The sequence below is a fragment of the Panulirus ornatus genome, chromosome 1 (assembly GCF_036320965.1).
Source record: "Panulirus ornatus isolate Po-2019 chromosome 1, ASM3632096v1, whole genome shotgun sequence".
NCBI lineage: Eukaryota > Metazoa > Arthropoda > Malacostraca > Decapoda > Palinuridae > Panulirus > Panulirus ornatus.
Window position 1 is genome coordinate 24409281 of NC_092224.1, and position 22112 is coordinate 24431392.

At 40.8% G+C, this 22112-nt stretch overlaps 1 protein-coding gene and 1 non-coding gene across 2 annotated transcripts in view; both read right to left on the reverse strand.

Moving 5' to 3' along the window:
• Ranbp16 (Ran-binding protein 16) overlaps positions 1 to 22112 on the reverse strand; it is a 334729-nt gene that overhangs the window by 194411 nt on the left and 118206 nt on the right. Inside the window, exons 11-12 of the mRNA XM_071690784.1 lie at positions 19136 to 19345; positions 9389 to 9533 (exon numbers count right to left, since the gene is read on the reverse strand). Coding sequence (XP_071546885.1) covers positions 9389 to 9533; positions 19136 to 19345 — 355 coding nt within the window. The remainder of the gene's footprint in view (positions 1 to 9388; positions 9534 to 19135; positions 19346 to 22112) is intronic.
• LOC139751294 (U6 spliceosomal RNA) lies at positions 10456 to 10558 on the reverse strand. Its single transcript, XR_011713323.1, has one exon. It is a non-coding gene; the product is annotated as a U6 spliceosomal RNA (small nuclear RNA).

The window sequence follows — 22112 nt, forward strand, 5'->3', positions numbered from 1 at the left end:
CATGTGTATGTGGGTGGGTTGGGCCATTCTTTCGTCTGTTTCCTTGCACTACCTCGCTAACGCCAGACAGCGACAAAGTATTATAATAAAAATATTTTATTATACTTTGTCGCTGTCTCCCACGTTAGCAAGGTAGTGCAAGAAAACAGACGAAAGAATGGCCCAACCAACCCACATACACATGTATATACATATACATCCACACATGCAAATATACATACCTATACATTTCAACGTATACATATATATACATACACAGACATTTTTTTTTTTTTTTTTTTTTTTATACTTTGTCGCTGTCTCCCGCGTTTGCGAGGTAGCGCAAGGAAACAGACGAAAGAAATGGCCCAACCCCCCCCCCCATACACATGTACATACACACGTCCACACACGCAAATATACATACCTACACAGCTTTCCATGGTTTACCCCAGACGCTTCACATGCCTTGATTCAATCCACTGACAGCACGTCAACCCCTGTATACCACATCGCTCCAATTCACTCTATTCCTTGCCCTCCTTTCACCCTCCTGCATGTTCAGGCCCCGATCACACAAAATCTTTTTCACTCCATCTTTCCACCTCCAATTTGGTCTCCCTCTTCTCCTCGTTCCCTCCACCTCCGACACATATATCCTCTTGGTCAATCTTTCCTCACTCATTCTCTCCATGTGCCCAAACCATTTCAAAACACCCTCTTCTGCTCTCTCAACCACGCTCTTTTTATTTCCACACATCTCTCTTACCCTTACGTTACTTACTCGATCAAACCACCTCACACCACACATTTTCCTCAAACATCTCATTTCCAGCACATCCATCCTCCTGCGCACATCTCTATCCATAGCCCACGCCTCGCAACCATACAACATTGTTGGAACCACTATTCCTTCAAACATACCCATTTTTGCTTTCCGAGATAATGTTCTCGACTTCCACACATTTTTCAAGGCTCCCAAAATTTTCGCCCCCTCCCCCACCCTATGATCCACTTCCGCTTCCATGGTTCCATCCGCTGACAGATCCACTCCCAGATATCTAAAACACTTCACTTCCTCCAGTTTTTCTCCATTCAAACTCACCTCCCAATTGACTTGACCCTCACCCCTACTGTACCTAATAACCTTGCTCTTATTCACATTTACTCTTAACTTTCTTCTTCCACACACTTTACCAAACTCAGTCACCAGCTTCTGCAGTTTCTCACATGAATCAGCCACCAGCGCTGTATCATCAGCGAACAACAACTGACTCACTTCCCAAGCTCTCTCATCCCCAACAGACTTCATACTTGCCCCTCTTTCCAGGACTCTTGCATTTACCTCCCTAACAACCCCATCCATAAACAAATTAAACAACCATGGAGACATCACACACCCCTGCCGCAAACCTACATTCACTGAGAACCAATCACTTTCCTCTCTTCCTACACGTACACATGCCTTACATCCTCGATAAAAACTTTTCACTGCTTCTAACAACTTGCCTCCCACACCATATATTCTTAATACCTTCCACAGAGCATCTCTATCAACTCTATCATATGCCTTCTCCAGATCCATAAATGCTACATACAAATCCATTTGCTTTTCTAAGTATTTCTCACATACATTCTTCAAAGCAAACACCTGATCCACACATCCTCTACCACTTCTGAAACCGCACTGTTCTTCCCCAATCTGATGCTCTGTACATGCCTTCACCCTCTCAATCAATACCCTCCCATATAATTTACCAGGAATACTCAACAAACTTATACCTCTGTAATTTGAGCACTCACTCTTATCCCCTTTGCCTTTGTACAATGGCACTATGCACGCATTCCGCCAATCCTCAGGCACCTCACCATGAGTCATACATACATTAAATAACCTTACCAACCAGTCAACAATACAGTCACCCCCTTTTTTAATAAATTCCACTGCAATACCATCCAAACCTGCTGCCTTGCCGGCTTTCATCTTCCGCAAAGCTTTTACTACCTCTTCTCTGTTTACCAAATCATTTTCCCTAACCCTCTCACTTTGCACACCACCTCGACCAAAACACCCTATATCTGCCACTCTGTCATCAGACACATTCAACAAACCTTCAAAATACTCATTCCATCTCCTTCTCACATCACCGCTACTTGTTATCACCTCCCCATTTACGCCCTTCACTGAAGTTCCCATTTGCTCCCTTGTCTTACGCACCCTATTTACCTCCTTCCAGAGCATCTTTTTATTCTCCCTAAAATTTACTGATAGTCTCTCACCCCAACTCTCATTTGCCCTTTCTTTCACCTCTTGCACCTTTCTCTTGACCTCCTGTCTCTTTCTTTTATACTTCTCCCACTCAATTGCATTTTTTCCCTGCAAAAATCGTCCAAATGCCTCTCTCTTCTCTTTCACTAATACTCTTACTTCTTCATCCCACCACTCACTACCCTTTCTAAACAGCCCACCTCCCACTCTTCTCATGCCACAAGCATCTTTTGCGCAATCCATCACTGATTCCCTAAATACATCCCATTCCTCCCCCACTCCCCTTACTTCCATTGTTCTCACCTTTTTCCATTCTGTACACAGTCTCTCCTGGTACTTCCCCACACAGGTCTCCTTCCCAAGCTCACTTACTCTCACCACCTTCTTCACCCCAACATTCACTCCTCTTTTCTGAAAACCCATACTAATCTTCACCTTAGCCTCCACAAGATAATGATCAGACATCCCTCCAGTTGCACCTCTCAGCACATTAACATATATATATATATATATATATATATATATATATATATATATATACACATGTACATAATTCATACTTGCTGCCTTTTATTCATTTCCGCCACATGAAATGACAAATCCTCCCCCGCATGCGCGCAAGGTAGCGCTAGGAAAAGACAACAAAGGCAACAGTCGTTCACACTCAGTCTCCAGCTGTCATGTATGATGCAATGAAACCACAGCTCCCTTTCCACATCCAGGCCCCCACAACTTTCCATGGTTTACCCCAGAAGCTTCACATGCCCTGGTTCAATCCATTGACACCACGTCGACCCCGGTATACCACATCGTTCCAATTCACTCTATTCCTTGCACGCCTTTCACCCTCATGCATGTTCAGGCCCCAATCGATCAAAATCTTTTTCACTCCATCTTTCCACCTCCAATTTGGTCTCCCACTTCTCCTCATTCCCTCCACCTCTGACACATATATCCTCTTAGTCAATCTTTCCTCACTCATTCTCTTTATGTGACCAAACCATTTCAAAACACCCTCTTCTGCTCTCTCAACCACACTCTTTTTATTACCACACATCTCTCTTACCCTTACATTACTTACTCGATCAAACCACCTCACACCACATATTGTCCTCAAACATCTCATTTCCAGCACATCCACCCTCCTGCGAACTCTATCCATAGCCCACGCCTCGCAACCATACAACATTGTTGGAACCACTATTCCTTCAAACAAACCCATTTTTGCTTTCCGAGATAATGTTCTCGACTTCCACACATTCTTCAAGGCTCCCAAAATTTTTGCCCCCTCCCCCACCCTATGATTCACTTCCGCTTCCATGCTTCCATCCACTGCCAGATCCACTCCCAGATATCTAAAACACTTCACTTCCTCCAGTTTTTCTCCATTCAAACTAACCTCCCAATTGACTTGACCCTCAACCCTACTGTACCTAATAACCTTGCTCTTATTCACATTTACTGTCAACTTTCTTCTTTCACACACTTTACCAAACTCAGTCACCAGCTTCTGCAGTTTCTCACATGAATCAGCCACCAGCACTGTATCATCAGTGAACAACAACTGACTCACTTCCCAAGCTCTCTCACCCACAACAGACTGCATACTTGCCCCTCTTTCCAAAACTCTTGCATTCACCTCCCTAACAACCCCATCCATAAACAAATTAAACAGCCATGGAGACATCACACACCCCTGCCGCAAACCTACATTCACTGAGAACCAATCACTTCCCTCTCACCCTACACGTACACATGCCTTACATCCTCGATAAAAACTTTTCACTGCTTCTAACAACTTGCCTCCCACACCATGTATTCTTAATACCTTCCACAGAGCATCTCTACCAACTCTATAATATGCCTTCTCCAGATCCATAAATGCTACATACAAATCCATTTGCTTTTCTAAGTATTTCTCACATACATGATGAAAGCCGGCAAGGCAAGGCAGCAGGTTTGGATGGTATTGCAGTGGAATTTATTAAAAAAGGGGGTGACTGTATTGTTGACTGGTTGGTAAGGTTATTTAATGTATGTATGACTCATGGTGAGGTGCCTGAGGATTGGCGGAATGCGTGCATAGTGCCATTGTACAAAGGCAAAGGGGATAAGAGTGAGTGCTCAAATTACAGAGGTATAAGTTTGTTGAGTATTCCTGGTAAATTATATGGGAGAGTATTGATTGAGAGGGTGAAGGCATGTACAGAGCATCAGATTGGGGAAGAGCAGTGTGGTTTCAGAAGTGGTAGAGGATGTGTGGATCAGGTGTTTGCTTTGAAGAATGTATGTGAGAAATACTTAGAAAAGCAAATGGATTTGTATGTAGCATTTATGGATCTGGAGAAGGCATACGATAGAGTTGATAGAGATGCTCTGTGGAAGGTATTAAGAATATATGGTGTGGGAGGAAAGTTGTTAGAAGCAGTGAAAAGTTTTTATCGAGGATGTAAGGCATGTGTACGTGTAGGAAGAGAGGAAAGTGATTGGTTCTCAGTGAATGTAGGTTTGCGGCAGGGGTGTGTGATGTCTCCATGGTTGTTTAATTTGTTTATGGATGGGGTTGTTAGGGAGGTAAATGCAAGAGTTTTGGAAAGAGGGGCAAGTATGAAGTCTGTTGGGGATGAGAGAGCTTGGGAAGTGAGTCAGTTGTTGTTCGCTGATGATACAGCGCTGGTGGCTGATTCATGTGAGAAACTGCAGAAGCTGGTGACTGAGTTTGGAAAAGTGTGTGGAAGAAGAAAGTTAAGAGTAAATGTGAATAAGAGCAAGGTTATTAGGTACAGTAGGGTTGAGGGTCAAGTCAATTGGGAGGTGAGTTTGAATGGAGAAAAACTGGAGGAAGTGAAGTGTTTTAGATATCTGGGAGTGGATCTGGCAGCGGATGGAACCATGGAAGCGGAAGTGGATCATAGGGTGGGGGAGGGGGCGAAAATCCTGGGGGCCTTGAAGAATGTGTGGAAGTCGAGAACATTATCTCGGAAAGCAAAAATGGGTATGTTTGAAGGAATAGTGGTTCCAACAATGTTGTATGGTTGCGAGGCGTGGGCTATGGATAGAGTTGTGCGCAGGAGGATGGATGTGCTGGAAATGAGATGTTTGAGGACAATGTGTGGTGTGAGGTGGTTTGATCGAGTGAGTAACGTAAGGGTAAGAGAGATGTGTGGAAATAAAAAGAGCGTGGTTGAGAGAGCAGAAGAGGGTGTTTTGAAGTGGTTTGGGCACATGGAGAGGATGAGTGAGGAAAGATTGACCAAGAGGATATATGTGTCGGAGGTGGAGGGGACAACTAGAAGAGGGAGACCAAATTGGAGGTGGAAAGATGGAGTGAAAAAGATTTTGTGTGATCGGGGCCTGAACATGCAGGAGGGTGAAAGGAGGGCAAGGAATAGAGTGAATTGGAGCGATGTGGTATACCGGGGTTGACGTGCTGTCAGTGGATTGAAGCAGGGCATGTGAAGCGTCTGGGGTAAACCATGGAAAGCTGTGTAGGTATGTATATTTGCGTGTGTGGACGTATGTATATACATGTGTATGGGGGGGGGGGGGGTTGGGCCATTTCTTTCGTCTGTTTCCTTGCGCTACCTCGCAAACGCGGGAGACAGCGACAAAGTATAATAAAAAAAAAAATATTCTTCAAAGCAAACACCTGATCCACACATCCTTTACACTTCTGAAACCACACTGCTCTTCCCCAATCTGATGCTCTGTACATGCCTTCACCCTCTCAATCAATACCCTCCCATATAATTTACCAGGAATACTCCACAAACTTATACCACTGTAATTTGAGCACTCAACTCTTATCCCCTTTGCCTTTGTACAATGGCACTATGCAAGCATTCTGCCAGTCCTCAGGCACCTCACCATGAATCATACATACATTAAATAACCTTACCAACCAGTTAACAATACAGTTGTACATGTGTATATATGTATATGTCTGTGTGTGTATATATATGTATACGTTGAGATGTATAGGTATGTATATTTGCATGTGTGGACATGTATGTATATGCATGTGTATGTGGGTGGGTTGGGCCATTCTTTCGTCTGTTTCCTTGTGCTTCCTCACTAAAGTGGGAGACAGCGACAAAGTAAAACAAATAAATAAATAATAAATACATTGAAATGTATGTATATGTGCATGTGTGGGCGTTTATGTATATACTTGTGTATCTGAGTTGGTGGGTTGGGCCATTTCTCATCTGTTTCCTTGCGCTACCTTGCTAACACGGAGATGGTGATTAAGTATAATAAATGAAATAAAAAAAATATAAAACATAATGTTTTCATGCAGCTAAGAAAGTGCAAATAACATTAGTCATGGATTTCAAGTAAAAATTTTTTCAATTCTATTCTTAAACATACATATCTATGTATGTATGATTCATGGTGAGGTGCCTGAGGATTGGCAGAATGCTTGCATAGTGCCATTGTACAAAGGCAAAGGGGATAAGAGTGAGTGCTCAAATTGAGTATTCCCAGGGAAATTATATGGGAGGGTATTGATTGAGAGGGTGAAGGCATGTACAGAGCATCAGATTGGGGAAGAGCAGTGTGGTTTCAGAAGTGGTAGAGGATGTGTGGATCAGGTGTTTGCTTTGAAGAATGTATGTGAGAAATACTTAGAAAAGCAAATGGATTTGTATGTAGCATTTATGGATCTGGAGAAGGCATATGATACAGAGTTGATAGACATGCTCTGTGGAAGGTATTAAGAATATATGGTGTGAGAGGCAAGTTGCTAGAAGCAGTGAAAAGTTTTTATCGAGGATGTAAGGTATGTGTATGTGTAGGGTGAGAGGGAAGTGATTCGTTCTCAGTGAATGTAGGTTTGCGGCAGGGGTGTGTGATGTCTCCATGGTTGTTTAATTTGTTTATGGATGGGGTTGTTAGGGAGGTGAATGCAAGAGTTTTGGAAAGAGGGGCAAGATTGCAGTCTATTGTGGATGAGAGAGCTTGGGAAGTGCGTCAGTTGTTGTTCGCTGATGATACAGTGAAGGTGGCTGATTCATGTGAGAAACTGCAGAAGCTGGTGACTGAGTTTGGTAGAGTGTGTGAAAGATGAAAGTTAAGAGTAAATGTGAATAAGAGCAAGGTTATTAGGTACAGTAGGGTTGAGGGTCAAGTCAATTGGGAGGAAAGTTTGAATGGAGAAAAACTGGAGGAAGTAAAGTGTTTTAGATATCTGGGAGTGGATCTGGCAGCGGATGGAACCATGGAAGCGGAAGTGAATCATAGGGTGGGGGAGGGGGTGAAAATCCTGGGAGCCTTGAAGAATGTGTGGAAGTCGAGAACATTATCTTGGAAAGCAAAAATGGGTATGTTTGAAGGAATAGTGGTTCCAACAATGTTGTATGGTTGCGAGGCGTGGGCTATGGATAGAGTTGTGCGCAGGAGGGTGGATGTGCTGGAAATGAGATGTTTGAGGACAATGTGTGGTGTGAGGTGGTTTGATCGAGTAAATAATGCAAGGGTAAGAGAGATGTGTGGAAATAAAAAGAGTGTGGTTGAGAGAGCAGAAGAGGGTGTTTTGAAATTGGTCTGGGCACATGGAGAGAATGAGTGAGGAAAGATTGACCAAAAGGATATGTGTGTCGGAGGTGGAGGGAACGAGAAGAAGTGGGAGACCAAATTGGAGGTGGAAAGATGGAGTGAAAAAGATTTTGAGTGATCAGGGCCTGAACATGCAGGAGGGTGAAAGGCGGGCAAGGAATAGAGTGAATTGGATCGATGTGGTATACCAGGGACGACGTGCTGTCAATGGATTGAATCAGGGCATGTGAAGCATCTGGGGTAAACCATGGAAAGTTGTGTGGGGCCTGGATGTGGAAAGGGTGCTGTGGTTTCGGGCATTATTGCATGACAGCTAGAGACTGAGTGTCAATGAATGGGGCCTTTGTTGTCTTTTCCTAGCGCTACCTCGCACACATGAGGGGGGAGGGGGATGTTATTCCATGTGTTGCGATGGGAATCAATAAAGGCAGACAGTGTGCATTGTGTGCATGTGTACATATGTATGTGTCTGTGTGTGTATATATATGTGTACATTGAGATGTATGGGTATGTATATATTTGCGTGTGTGGACGTGTATGTATATACATGTGTATGGGGGTGGGTTGGGCCATTTCTTTCGTCTGTTTCCTTCACTACCTCGCAAACGTGGGAGACAGCGACAAAACAAAATAATAATAATAATAATAATAATAATAACATCTATAGTACTACATTTAACCACTTTAATTGGTGGATCATTCAATATGTCAACAATCTGTTCAAGAAGTATTTTGCCTTGCCTGAGGTAAAATATTTGCCCACAAGTTTGTAACCACTACTTCTAGTGAAATCAGATGAACCTAACTACTATGTAAGGTGCTAGATGGACATGACCAATGCCTTCAATCATTTTGAATGCCTGTGTTTGATCATCCTAAAACCTTCACTTTTATAACTTTCCACTTGAAAAGAAAGATTTACCTACTGGAATAGGGCCAATGCAGCAGCCAAGATCATATCCAAAGTGCATGAAAACTGTGCTATAGGGAGGGACTACCAGACATGAAATTATCTATATTGAAAGAGTGAAGATAGAGGGGAGCCATGATTACAACACAAAGGTTTCTTGGTTCCTCATTTTACCTGATGAAGTTTTTCAAAACTAAAAATGAGAGGTTACAAAAAAGGAAATAACAGGAAACTAAGTAAGAATCAAGGTAATAAACAAAGATATTGAGAATGTAAGCAACTCTTCTAAAAAAAAAGTTTGTGGATACATGAAACAAGCTCAGCAAGGAAACTTTACATTTAAACAATACAATGAAAAGTTCAAACTTTTACATAATACTGAATAGAATTCAAGAGATGGAGCCCCATGAACACAGAACTCACTCACTCCCTATGTTGCAAAAAATAAGTAATCACACCCCTAATCATGTATAAACAGCACAAAAATAAACACTCATACAATATCTATGCCACAAGACCATAGCCATATTGGAGGGGCAAACTGACTGAACTCCCATCATACAAAATGTGTATCTTGTACTTCATTCGAGGACTGGAAGGTTACTATCTACCTTATCTACATTACTGCTACAATATAGTGGTTCCAGAGAAAAGGTAAACATTAAACTCACCGTGTGGTTATTGAGCATGAACTGCACCTCCTCAAGTTTGACAAGTTTACGAACACTATTATAACTGATGGACAGGTCTGATAGAAGCGTCAAGGTGCGAGTCAAAATTTGTTCACAATGGCCCCAATACTTAAGGTTGGTGATACTGGAATGAAAACATATAATGAAAAATATTTACATTAACATCTAAAACCAATAAAATCCATCAATCATTTTATATTACTCATGCAATTTACCTTTTGGAATCTAATGACATTAAAACATTATTTTCAATGTTCATCAGATATTATTTTAACAGTAAACTAGGGATAAGAATGCAATATGAAATTCTGTAGACTATTCTGAACTGCAGTCAATGTGAGTGCTCTTACCAGATGAGAAAGCAAAAATCTGAGGAAGTGGAAAACTGGTGAGAAATAGCAATGACAAGAGGTTTTTGAAAATGACAAGTGATACCTAGCAGGGTAAGAAAACCATAAAAAATTGTTCATGGGTCCCCAACTCAAAGAAAAAATTATTTCCAATTTTCAAACCCTATCCTTCTCTCCTTTAAGGTTTATTGCATTAGCAAATGAGCAGACCTACACAAGGAGGAGGGTTAGAAAAAAAAACTTTCATATAAGAGTAACCGAGAGAGAGAGAGAGAGAGAGAGAGAGAGAGAGAGAGAGAGAGAGAGAGAGAGAGAGAGAGAGAGAGAGAGAGAGAGAGAGAGAGAGAGACAGAGAGACAGAGAGAGACAGACAGAGAGAGAGAGACAGACAGAGAGAGACAGACAGACGAGAGAGAGAGAGAGAGAGAGAGAGAGAGAGAGAGAGAGAGAGAGAGAGAGAGAGAGACACTGAATCAAAGGAGCACTGAAAATCAATTCTCCTTATGAGGGAATCCCAGGACCACAGGGTTGATTCGCATCTAAGGTAAAATTCTGATGAAGGTGGAAGGGTGCTAAAAGTCTTTATACTAGAATTTCTCCAAAACGGTTCTCTACGAAGGCCAAGGTAAAGACCATCTTCTCACATGCTCTAATGGAAAACCAAAGTCAATTAAAAAAAAAGTGTTCGATATCTACAAAAAGGATGTGAAATCCTTCACAATTTCTGTCATTCTTGTGTAGGGACCCCACTAATTTTCTCTGTACTGTTCTAATTCCAGTACATATGCTGCTGCAGCAAGTACTGCAGATACATACATCTTGCTGGGAAGGACTGGTTTTGAACTAAGATGTACAAATTAAAGGTACCGATGGCAATCCTGGTGATTCAAGTGGTCAAGAGAAGCAACTGGGCATAAGGAAGGAAGCTCTCTTGAAAGTTCCAAGAGTAGATGAAAAATGGCTACAACCAGACCTGATCATTTCATTCTAGGACAAAAGCAGGGGATTTTGCTGAATTTAAACATCTTAACAGACTGTGCAAAACAAAATTCTTGTGTCAAGACTTAGTACAAAAGTTACTAACTCTCCTCCCTGAGCCCAAAGCTATAAAGATAAAAGTTCATAAGAAATGATGAGGAGCTAAACTGCCATTACGGATTCCGGACTGTAATAGGTCTAAAAAACGAAATCTCCAAATTGGGCTGTGAAGGAACTGGCAAACACTTTCCTCAAAGGAAGGTCTGGTGAAGAACATCTCAAATCAAAACTGTTACAAAGCCCCCCAAACCTAGAGACTAGGGTTCTTAAAGGGCACTCTTAAGAGGTGGAAGCACTACAGGCCTTGTTCTGCACTGTAAAACATCAGAAAAATGTAACCTGAAAACGCAAGCCATATCTAAGACATCAGATTCTTCATGGAAGGCAAATGTATTTCAAGGCAGTCTGTACTGAGTTGTGTAACATGGCACATATTATGTAAAAGATCATACATTAGCATACCAAAAACCTCTGCCTGTAGGAGGTGCATGGTATCAAGAAGTCCTTCCACTTTGAGGTTATCAGGGTTTGAATCTTAAAAAAAGAATTTGTTGAAAAAAACTTTTCCCAATACAATAACTTGGAGAAATAACTCCAACAACTATAAGCAAAGGATGGAGGACCTGTTCTAACCACCCTTACTTCTAAAAAAATAGAGAAAAACATATACTGAAAGTAACACAAAGGTTCTGGTAGCAGAGAGATCCACTGATGTGCCACTCAAAAGGAGAGAAAATCAACTGCAAAAGCCACACTCTTTAATTAAATCTATTGGTAGCATCTGATTTGGAAAAGGCATCTGCCTCGATAGTACATTCCCTGGAGATAAGAAGTTTGGAAAATAGTTCTCAAGACACACTCAGGAACATAAACTTGCCACAAAAAATAAAGGAGATGAGGATCCACTGGAGCACTGTGCATCTGGTATCTGACACACAGAGTTTTGCTCATAAAAAAAACCCACAAAGCACCCATGTTCAGTATGCTCTGGGAAATGAACAACCGCACTTCTGTATCCCTTGAAGGGCTATATAATAATCTAAAGAACAAAATTCCACCCGGATTCAAAACATCAGTCCTAACTACCAGAAAAGCTGTTGGGGATCCTACAAGTGCATGAGTTCAAAATTCAAAAAGTTCCCAGGGAAGGGCTTGGAAGATCTCTGTAGCTAAACGAAAAAATGTTAACCCACAAGTGATCTTCTGTAATGCAGCCTCGCCAAGTATGCACACGGCTTCAAAAAGTGTTTGCCCAGAAGTTGCTCTAACAGACGTCAAGAAACTATGGTCCAAGTCATTAACCCTTAAATGCTGGGAGGCTTACACAGCTGTCTAAGGAACACCAGGAGTATTAATAGTAGCATTAATCTTCTTTTTTTAACACCAATATTATGGATACTCAGAGTGGCCTTGGTTTCTACCCTATATAGGACGACACATACCTTCCTAAATTTCTCAACCACTCTCCTAAGGGATCTACGCTTTAACTTTAGGTTATAAGATATCCATATGAAATATGTTAGCTCATTCTTTTTATATATATCCACTTTGCCAATCCCTTTTAATAACTTTAAGGTTGTAATCAGGTCATCCCTCAGACTTCTCTCTTCCTAGGTGGGTAAATCTAAAGCCTACAGCCTTTCCTTGTAGTGTGTGTGTGTGTGTGAGTGAGTGCTGAGCCATGTGTGACTGTGGATACTAAAATCTCCACAGAGTATTAACAGTAGCACTAATCTTTTTTTTAACACCAATAATATGGATACTCAGAGTGGCCTTGGTTTCTGCCCTATATAGGATGACACATACCCTCCTAAATTTCTCAACCACTCCCCTAAGGGATCTAGGCCTTAACTTTAGGGTTATAAAATATCCCTATGAAATATGTTAGCTCATTTTATATATATATATAAATGTGAATAAGAGCAAGGTTATTAGGTACAGTAGGGTTGAGGGTCAAGTCAATTGGGAGGTGAGTTTGAATGGAGAAAAACTGGAGGAAGTGAAGTGTTTTAGATATCTGGGAGTGGATCTGTCAGCGGATGGAACCATGGAAGCGGAAGTGGATCATAGGGTGGGGGAGGGGGCAAAAATTTTGGGAGCCTTGAAAAATGTGTGGAAGTCGAGAACATTATCCCGGAAAGCAAAAATGGGTATGTTTGAAGGAATAGTGGTTCCAACAATGTTGTATGGTTGCGAGGCGTGGGCTATGGATAGAGTTGTGCGCAGGAGGATGGATGTGCTGGAAATGAGATGTTTGAGGACAATGTGTGGTGTGAGGTGGTTTGATCGAGTAAGTAACGTAAGGGTAAGAGAGATGTGTGGAAATAAAAAGAGCGTGGTTGAGAGAGCAGAAGAGGGTGTTTTGAAGTGGTTTGGGCACATGGAGAGAATGAGTGAGGAAAGATTGACCAAGAGGATATATGTGTCGGAGGTGGAGGGAACGAGGAGAAGAGGGAGACCAAATTGGAGGTGGAAAGATGGAGTGAAAAGGATTTTGTGTGATCGGGGCCTGAACATGCAGGAGGGTGAAAGGAGGGCAAGGAATAGAGTGAATTGGAGCGATGTGGTATACAGGGGTTGACGTGCTGTCAGTGGATTGAATCAAGGCATGTGAAGCGTCCGGGGTAAACCATGGAAAGCTGTGTAGGTATGTATATTTGCGTGTGTGGACGTATGTATGTACATGTGTATGGGGGGGGTTGGGCCATTTCTTTCGTCTGTTTCCTTGCGCTACCTCGCAAACGCGGGAGACAGCGACGAGGTATAAAAAAAAAAAAAAAAAAAAAAATATATATATATATATATATATATATATATATACATATATATATATTATCCCTGGGGATAGGGGAGAAAGAATACTTCCCACGTATTCCCTGCGTGTCGTAGAAGGCGACTAAAAGGGGAGGGAGCGGGGGGCTGGGAATCCTCCCCTCTCACTTTTTTTTTTAATTTTCCAAAAGAGGGAACAGAGAAGGGGCCCAAGTGAGGATATTCCCTCAAGGGCCCAGTCCTCTGTTCTCAACGCTACCTCGCTAATGCGGGAAATGGCGAATAGTATGAAAGAAAAGAAAGAAAGATATATATATATATATATATATATATATATATATATATATATATATATATATATATATATATATATCCTAAGTATTTCTCACATACATTCTTCAAAGCAAACACCTGATCCACACATCCTCTACCACTTCTGAAACCACACTGCTCTTCCCCAATCTGATGCTCTGTACATGCCTTCACCCTCTCAATCAATACCCTTCCATATAATTTACCAGGAATACTCAACAAACTTATACCTCTGTAATTTGAGCACTCACTCTTATCCCCTTTGCCTTTGTACAATGGCACTATGCACGCATTCCGCCAATCCTCAGGCATCTCACCATGAGTCATACATACATTAAATAACCTTACCAACCAGTCAACAATACAGTCACCCCCTTTTTTAATAAATTCCACTGCAATACCATCCAAACCTGCTGCCTTGCCGGCTTTCATCTTCCGCAAAGCTCCCACTACCTCTTCTCTGTTTACCAAATCATTTTCCCTAACCCTCTCACTTTGCACACCACCTCGACCAAAACACCCTATATCTGCCACTCTATCATCAAACACATTCAACAAACCTTCAAAATACTCACTCCATCTCCTTCTCACATCACCACTACTTGTTATCACCTTCCCATTAGCCCCCTTCACTGAAGTTCCCATTTGCTCCCTTGTCTTACGCACTTTATTTACCTCCTTCCAGAACATCTTTTTATTCTCCCTAAAATTTAATGATACTCTCTCACCCCAACTCTCATTTGCCCTTTTTTTCACCTCTTGCACCTTTCTCTTGACCTCCTGTCTCTTTCTTTTATACATCTCCCACTCAATTGCATTTTTTCCCTGCAAAAATCGTCCAAATGCCTCTCTCTTCTCTTTCACTAATACTCTTACTTCTTCATCCCACCACTCACTACCCTTTCTAATCAACCCACCTCCCACTCTTCTCATGCCACAAGCATCTTTTGCGCAATCCATCACTGATTCCCTAAATACATCCCATTCCTCCCCCACTCCCCTTACTTCCATTGTTCTCACCTTTTTCCATTCTGTACTCAGTCTCTCCTGGTACTTCCTCACACAGGTCTCCTTCCCAAGCTCACTTACTCTCACCACCCTCTTCACCCCAACATTCACTCTTCTTTTCTGAAAACCCATACAAATCTTCACCTTAGCCTCCACAAGATAATGATCAGACATCCCTCCAGTTGCACCTCTCAGCACATTAACATCCAAAAGTCTCTCTCTCGCACGCCTGTCAATTAACACGTAATCCAATAACGCTCTCTGGCCATCTCTCCTACTTACATAAGTATACTTATGTATATCTCGCTTTTTAAACCAGGTATTCCCAATCATCAGTCCTTTTTCAGCACATAAATCTACAAGCTCTTCACCATTTCCATTTACAACACTGAACATCCCATGTATACCAATTATTCCCTCAACTGCCACATTACTCACCTTTGCATTCAAATCACCCATCACTATAACCCGGTCTCGTGCATCAAAACCACTAACACACTCATTCAGCTGCTCCCAAAACACTTGCCTCTCATGATCTTTCTTCTCATGCCCAGGTGCATATGCACCAATAATCACCCACCTCTCTCCTTCAACTTTCAGTTTTACCCATATTAATCGAGAATTTACTTTCTTACATTCTATCACATACTCCCACAACTCCTGTTTCAGGAGTATTGCTACTCCTTCCCTTGCTCTTGTCCTCTCACTAACCCCTGACTTTACTCCCCAAATGGATTTGTATGTAGCATTTATGGATCTGGAGAAGGCATATGATAGAGTTGATAGAGATGCTCTGTGGAAGGTATTAAGAATATATGGTGTGGGAGGAAAGTTGTTAGAAGCAGTGAAAAGTTTTTATCGAGGATGTAAGGCATGTGTACGGGTAGGAAGAGAGGAAAGTGATTGGTTCTCAGTGAATGTAGGTTTGCGGCAGGGGTGTGTGATGTCTCCATGGTTGTTTAATTTGTTTATGGATGGGGTTGTTAGGGAGGTAAATGCAAGAGTTTTGGAAAGAGGGGCAAGTATGAAGTCTGTTGGGGATGAGAGAGCTTGGGAAGTGAGTCAGTTGTTGTTCGCTGATGATACAGCGCTGGTGGCTGATTCATGTGAGAAACTGCAGAAGCTGGTGACTGAGTTTGGTAAAGTGTGTGGAAGAAGAAAGTTAAGAGTAAATGTGAATAAGAGCAAGGTTATTAGGTACAGTAGGGTTGAGGGTCAAGTCAATTGGGAGGTGAGTTTGAATGGAGCAAAACTGGAGGAAGTGAAGTGTTTTAGATATCTGGGAGTGGATCTGGCAGCGGATGGAACCATGGAAGCGGAAGTGGATCATAGGGTGGGGGAGGGGGCGAAAATTCTGGGGGCCTTGAAGAATGTGTGGAAGTCGAGAACATTATCTCGGAAAGCAAAAATGGGTATGTTTGAAGGAATGGTGGTTCCAACAATGTTGTATGGTTGCGAGGCGTGGTCTATGGATAGAGTTGTGCGCAGGAGGATGGATGTGCTGGAAATGAGATGTTTGAGGACAATGTGTGGTGTGAGGTGGTTTGATCGAGTGAGTAACGTAAGGGTAAGAGAGATGTGTGGAAATAAAAAGAGCGTGGTTGAGAGAGCAGAAGAGGGTGTTTTGAAGTGGTTTGGGCACATGGAGAGAATGAGTGAGGAAAGATTGACCAAGAGGATATATGTGTCAGAGGTGGAGGGAACGAGGAGAAGAGGGAGACCAAATTGGAGGTGGAAAGATGGAGTGAAAAAGATTTTGTGTGATCTGGGCCTGAACATGCAGGAGGGTGAAAGGAGGGCAAGGAATAGAGTGAATTGGAGCGATGTGGTATACCGGGGTTGACGTGCTGTCAGTGGATTGAATCAAGGCATGTGAAGCGTCTGGGGTAAACCATGGAAAGCTGTGTAGGTATGTATATTTGCGTGTGTGGACGTATGTATATACATGTGTATGGGGGGGGGTTAGGCCATTTCTTTTGTCTGTTTCCTTGCGCTACCTCGCAAACGCGGGAGACAGCGACAAAGTATAATAAAAAAAATAATATAAATATATATATCCACTTTACCAATACCTTTTAATAACTACGGTTGTAATCAGGTCACCCCTCAGCCTTCTCTCTTCCAAGATGGGTAAATCTAAAGCCTACAGCCTTTCCTTGTGGTGTAGTGTGAGTGCTGAGCCATGTGTGGTTGTAGGTACTAAAATCTTCAGAGATGTGTAAAGTACACTGGTCAAGTTTTGCAGTTACAGAGCATATCTGGAGGGGCATGTGGATAGGGGAGGTAGGAAGGTGTTGATTATATTGTAATTATTCTGTGCAACTTTATTCATAAGAATTGCCTTTCTAGGGTATTGCTCTAGTGTCATTAGTAATGGAGAATGATTTAGTTATGTGGACAACTGTTTTGATTCCTTGTACATGTCCATGTTGTCTCTCTTCTCTTATGGTTGTATAGCTGTTGAAACGTGGGAGGGAGGACTTGGATGTGAGTCTGGTTTCTTGAATGAAGGTTAAGTGGATACTGTGAACTCTGGTGATAAGTTGCAGGATGTTTAGTTAGTCACTGGGGATCTGACCTATAGTAGGTTTTGCTTGTGAAGAGTAAGACTGAGTATTCTGTGCTGTTGTTCGCTGGGTGTTTGTCCTAGGGGTGCAGGGAGTTTGAGAGGGTGTGATGTATTATGTGTAAACTTGAAAAACAAAGTCCAGTATATAAAAAATTGGACCAACAAAAACATAACTCATTTAGTTTACCATTTAAAACAAAATACATCTATAACAATCGATCCAGCAGTTTTCAACAAGAGATTCTTTCTTTTTCATAATTCACCTAGGAAAAATAGGTAATCTGAAAGCCCCTACATCATGAAGTAAATATGAATCTGGGTGACAGAGCTTAAGAAAATGAAAAGTCAGGTTAGGAACTAGCTAAAACATGCAGGGATCAAAACAAAATTCAAGAACAAACATTCCTGTGAAGGGCATTTATCATGAAGTGGAACAGAATTTTGGTCAAACCTGGAAAAAAATTATGGCTAGGCCAGCAATTAACAATGGAATCCATTAGTCAAAACTTTTATCCTGACGCTAGATGCAACTGAAATCATCTCAAATCATTCATGTAAAGGAAGGCAAATCAACAGAGGACCTAAACAGGAGCTTAAATATATACTTTAATCAAAATATGTGGCTTAAACATATAAATTTCAAAATCATACTCAAACTTATGCTTTCTACCTTTCAATCCAGTTGGATATCCCATTATAAAATGTCCTGCTAATGCTATACAAAGCTAGCACTTAAATAATCAAATCAATCTTTAAGTTCCAATTAACTGTAAAAACTACCAAAATGTTATACCTCTCTTGTCACTAAGATTTAAAGAGAACCATCTTTACCACACTGTGAATACATTAAATGAACCAACTAACTGCAAAAGACCTGATGAGCAAGCAGACAACATAGGAGATTAAGATACTGAGTCTTACCTAAAACATAAAATGTTGCTCTGAACTTCAAAGAATTTCAGAGTTCTAGCATTCTTAAACAGAGGAATTATTGTGATAGTTACTGTGTGTTTCACAAAAAATCTTTTCTTTCTTTCACACTATTCGCCATCTCCCGCATTAGCGAGGTTGCGTTAAGAACAGAGGACTGGACCTTTGAGGGAATATCCTCATCTGGCCCCCTTCTCTGTCCCTTCTTTTGGAAAAAAAGAAAAAAAAGAAAAAAAATCACATCATATAATTCTCAGCAACTATTTGTGTATTTGCCATTAATACTGCTGAAAGTTCAGTGCTTTGAATGTCTTCCATATCAAGTTTGTAGCACCAAAACTATAAGATGAATAACGATTCAGTCTCTATAAACGAAATGGGAAATGTGGCACTGGTGTTAAGCCATTTCAGGTCCGGCCTGAAACTTATTGCATGAGGCAAGATACTTTACTAGATCTTTTAAAGGCCCTTTATTAAATAAGATCCAAAGAAGCTTTCCAAATCAAGTGTTAGCAATAAAACTATAACATAAAAACTCTTCAGTCTCTTAATTACTAAAATGGGAGATGTGGCAATAGTGTTGGACCATAGATGGTGGTTTCTAAGTAGGTCTGGTCTGAAACCTATTTCATGAGGCTAGATACTTTAACAAACCTTTTAAAGGCTTTCTAAATTCTCTCATTCTATGCAAAACAGAAGCTTTGTTTATTCACTGTGAAAACTGCTACAGACATATATCTTACTTACATCTTTCTAACAAATACAGCTAAAACCATGGACTCATCATTAAGTCCAAGGATTTCTGAGAGTCGTCGATAAAACTTGGAGGTCTTGTGAACTTGATCTCCAACATAAATTTTCCGAAACTGCTCAAAAAAAGATATTGTGGCTAATTCACGGCGTTCACAACCTCCCTGTGGAAGGCATGTGTCTGTCAAATTCATCAGCTGCAAAACCCTGTTAACAAGAAAAATAACATTAAAATTTACTCTAAATTTCAGTCACAGTGAAATTTAACTAATTTCTGTAAAACAAAAACAAGACACATTTACATTGACAAGTGTCCTGCCACTCATTACTTCCATTTGTGTAGAATTTTCTCTCCTGCTTTACCAAGGTAAGGTCTAGAGCAAAAGAACAATGGCCTCATTTGCACATCTCCACTGTCAAGCTGTCCTGTGTAATGTATCAAAACCAGTACCTATCACCTACAGATAAGCCCTAAAGACCACTCCATGGATATTACTATTACTGCTTCAAATAACCTGGTTCAGTCCAATCACAGCACACCATCTCCATATACAATATCAATCTATATCAATCTAATTCATCCTACAATGTCCACAAAAAAAATCTTGTCTACCTCCCCATACACTTCCAAAGGTGATGTCAAACTTGCATTTAAGAACTTTGTCATCTCTCCATTGGTCTTGATTACCATCTACAGAAGTCTTGGCATGAAACTGGCAAGGTTCCTGAAGTATTCAAAGTCCATGTTTTAGGTTCATAGGGTCTTGATCTGAATGAGGCAAGACACTGATGAGGGGTTGCAGGTGACTGATCATGCATTTTGAACCCACACTGCACTAGAATTTCAAGTGTACCCATATTTTCTTGCTTCCTAAGAATTTGGACTTTCTCCTCCTTGGAAAGGTGGGAACCAACTATCTTGAAGCACTTGTGGAAGAAATACAGTGCCAAGCAGTGAAATTTCCAAAATGCAGTGGTAGCCTGGAAGAATCAAGAAAGAACATCCTTTCTTCAAAAATCCTTTTTTCAAGATAGCATGAGGACCACTGAGGAAGGTTGTTGGTGCTCACACCATTAGAAACACATCTCAGTGACAAGATATATGATGATTTCACCCTGAAAGCATTCACAATATCATTGGAGGAAGATATAGTGAAGTGGAAGAGAGCAAATGTCATGCCCATGTTCAACACTTCTGCTGTGTAATTACATTTCACAAGAATGCCTCTAAATCAGTGTTTCCCAAACCCATGATCACAAACCAAATGAGGGTTGCAGAATGGTCTGAAAAAAACAGAAATAAGAAAATAAAAAATTCTAACATACAAAATAGTACCATTATATTTGCATCACAATTTTGGAATATAAAGCATCACTGAGACACTGGAACAGGAAAATAGTTGTAAGTAATAAAGCATCAATAAATTTACGAAAACTCCTGACGTATTCGAGTCTATTCATGTCCATTACTTGTACACCAAAGCAGCTGGAGCCTGACACACAGTGTCATTTCTTTATTCATTTCTGGAGCTGCTGTCTTGAATGACTGACGTGCTGTGATATACAGTTACAATAACGTAAGTTTTGTTTGCCTCTTACTTTTTTTGTTTAATGCGATTGCCAAGATACTTCATGAGTAGAATACCATCTAATAATCTAACAGAGGAAACAGCTTAGGCCTTGGAATTTTCACTCAAAGAAGATAACTTGCAAAAGATAAACTTTACTATTATGACTGGTGTGATACGGTTGGTAATTTCTACATGAGTGTGTTTTACAATTAAATTATTATCACTGAGTATGCGGGTGAGCATTTGTGAATAAGTGAGACTTGCAATTAAATTATTATCATTGAGTATGTGGGTAAGCATTTGTGAATAAGTGAGATAAGTATGTGATAGAACAACGAATGGTGCAAAGATAGAATATTTGAATTATTCTTATATCATGGTCTTTGCATTTACATTCAAATTCATGGGCAGAGTCCTTGTATTCATCTAATAATCATATATACATACAATTTGACGAAAAGTCACAAACTACTAATTTCTGTTTGAAAACACAGAGAGGTATACTCATACACACTTTTCTGAGAACAATTTTCATCATGTATCTGTTATTATTTTTCCCTGGGGATAGGGGACAAAGAATACTTCCCACGTATTCCCTGCGTGTCGTAAAAGGCGACTAAAAGGGGAGGGAGCGGGGGGCTGGAAATCCTCCCCTCTTTTTTTTTTTTTTTTTTTTTTTTTTTTTTTTTTTTTCCCCCCCCCAAAAGAAGGAACAGAGAATTGGGCCAGGTGAGGGTATTCCCTCAAAGGCCCAGTCCTCTGTTCTTAACGCTACCTCGCTAATGCGGGAAATGGCGAACAGTTTGAAAGAAAAGAAAAAGATCTGTTATTATCATTATTACAGGTTGAGCATCCCTAATCTGAAAATCTAAAATCTAAAATGCTCCAAAGTCCAAAACTTTCTGAGCAATGACATGATGTTTCAAGTGGAAAATTTCAAACCTGACCTCACTTACCCATGCTGGGCTCTGAAACTCTGTTGGTGCCAGTTTGTTATAAACCATCATTACCACCAGGCCTACGTGCATTACTCACTATTTTTGCTTATTCTCTGCTCTGTGTGAATAAGTGTACGAAAATGATTGCTTATCAATACCATATGAATTCAGAGTCCAGAATGAAGGTGATGCCAAAACAAAAGACTGTCCATAATGGTGACTAAGGTTGTGACACCTTAACTTTCTGATGGTTCAGTGTTACAAAAACTTTGTTTCATGTGTAAAATTATCAAAAAATATTGTATGCATTACCTTCAGGCTATAAGTTGTATATGAAACCTAAATGGATTTTGTGTTCAGACTTGGGTTCCATCCCCAATATATCTCTATCTATAATCCATCAGGACAAATGTGGAAAACAGAATGGTTTGGAAACAAACAGGTTAGAGCGGAAACATACCTCAA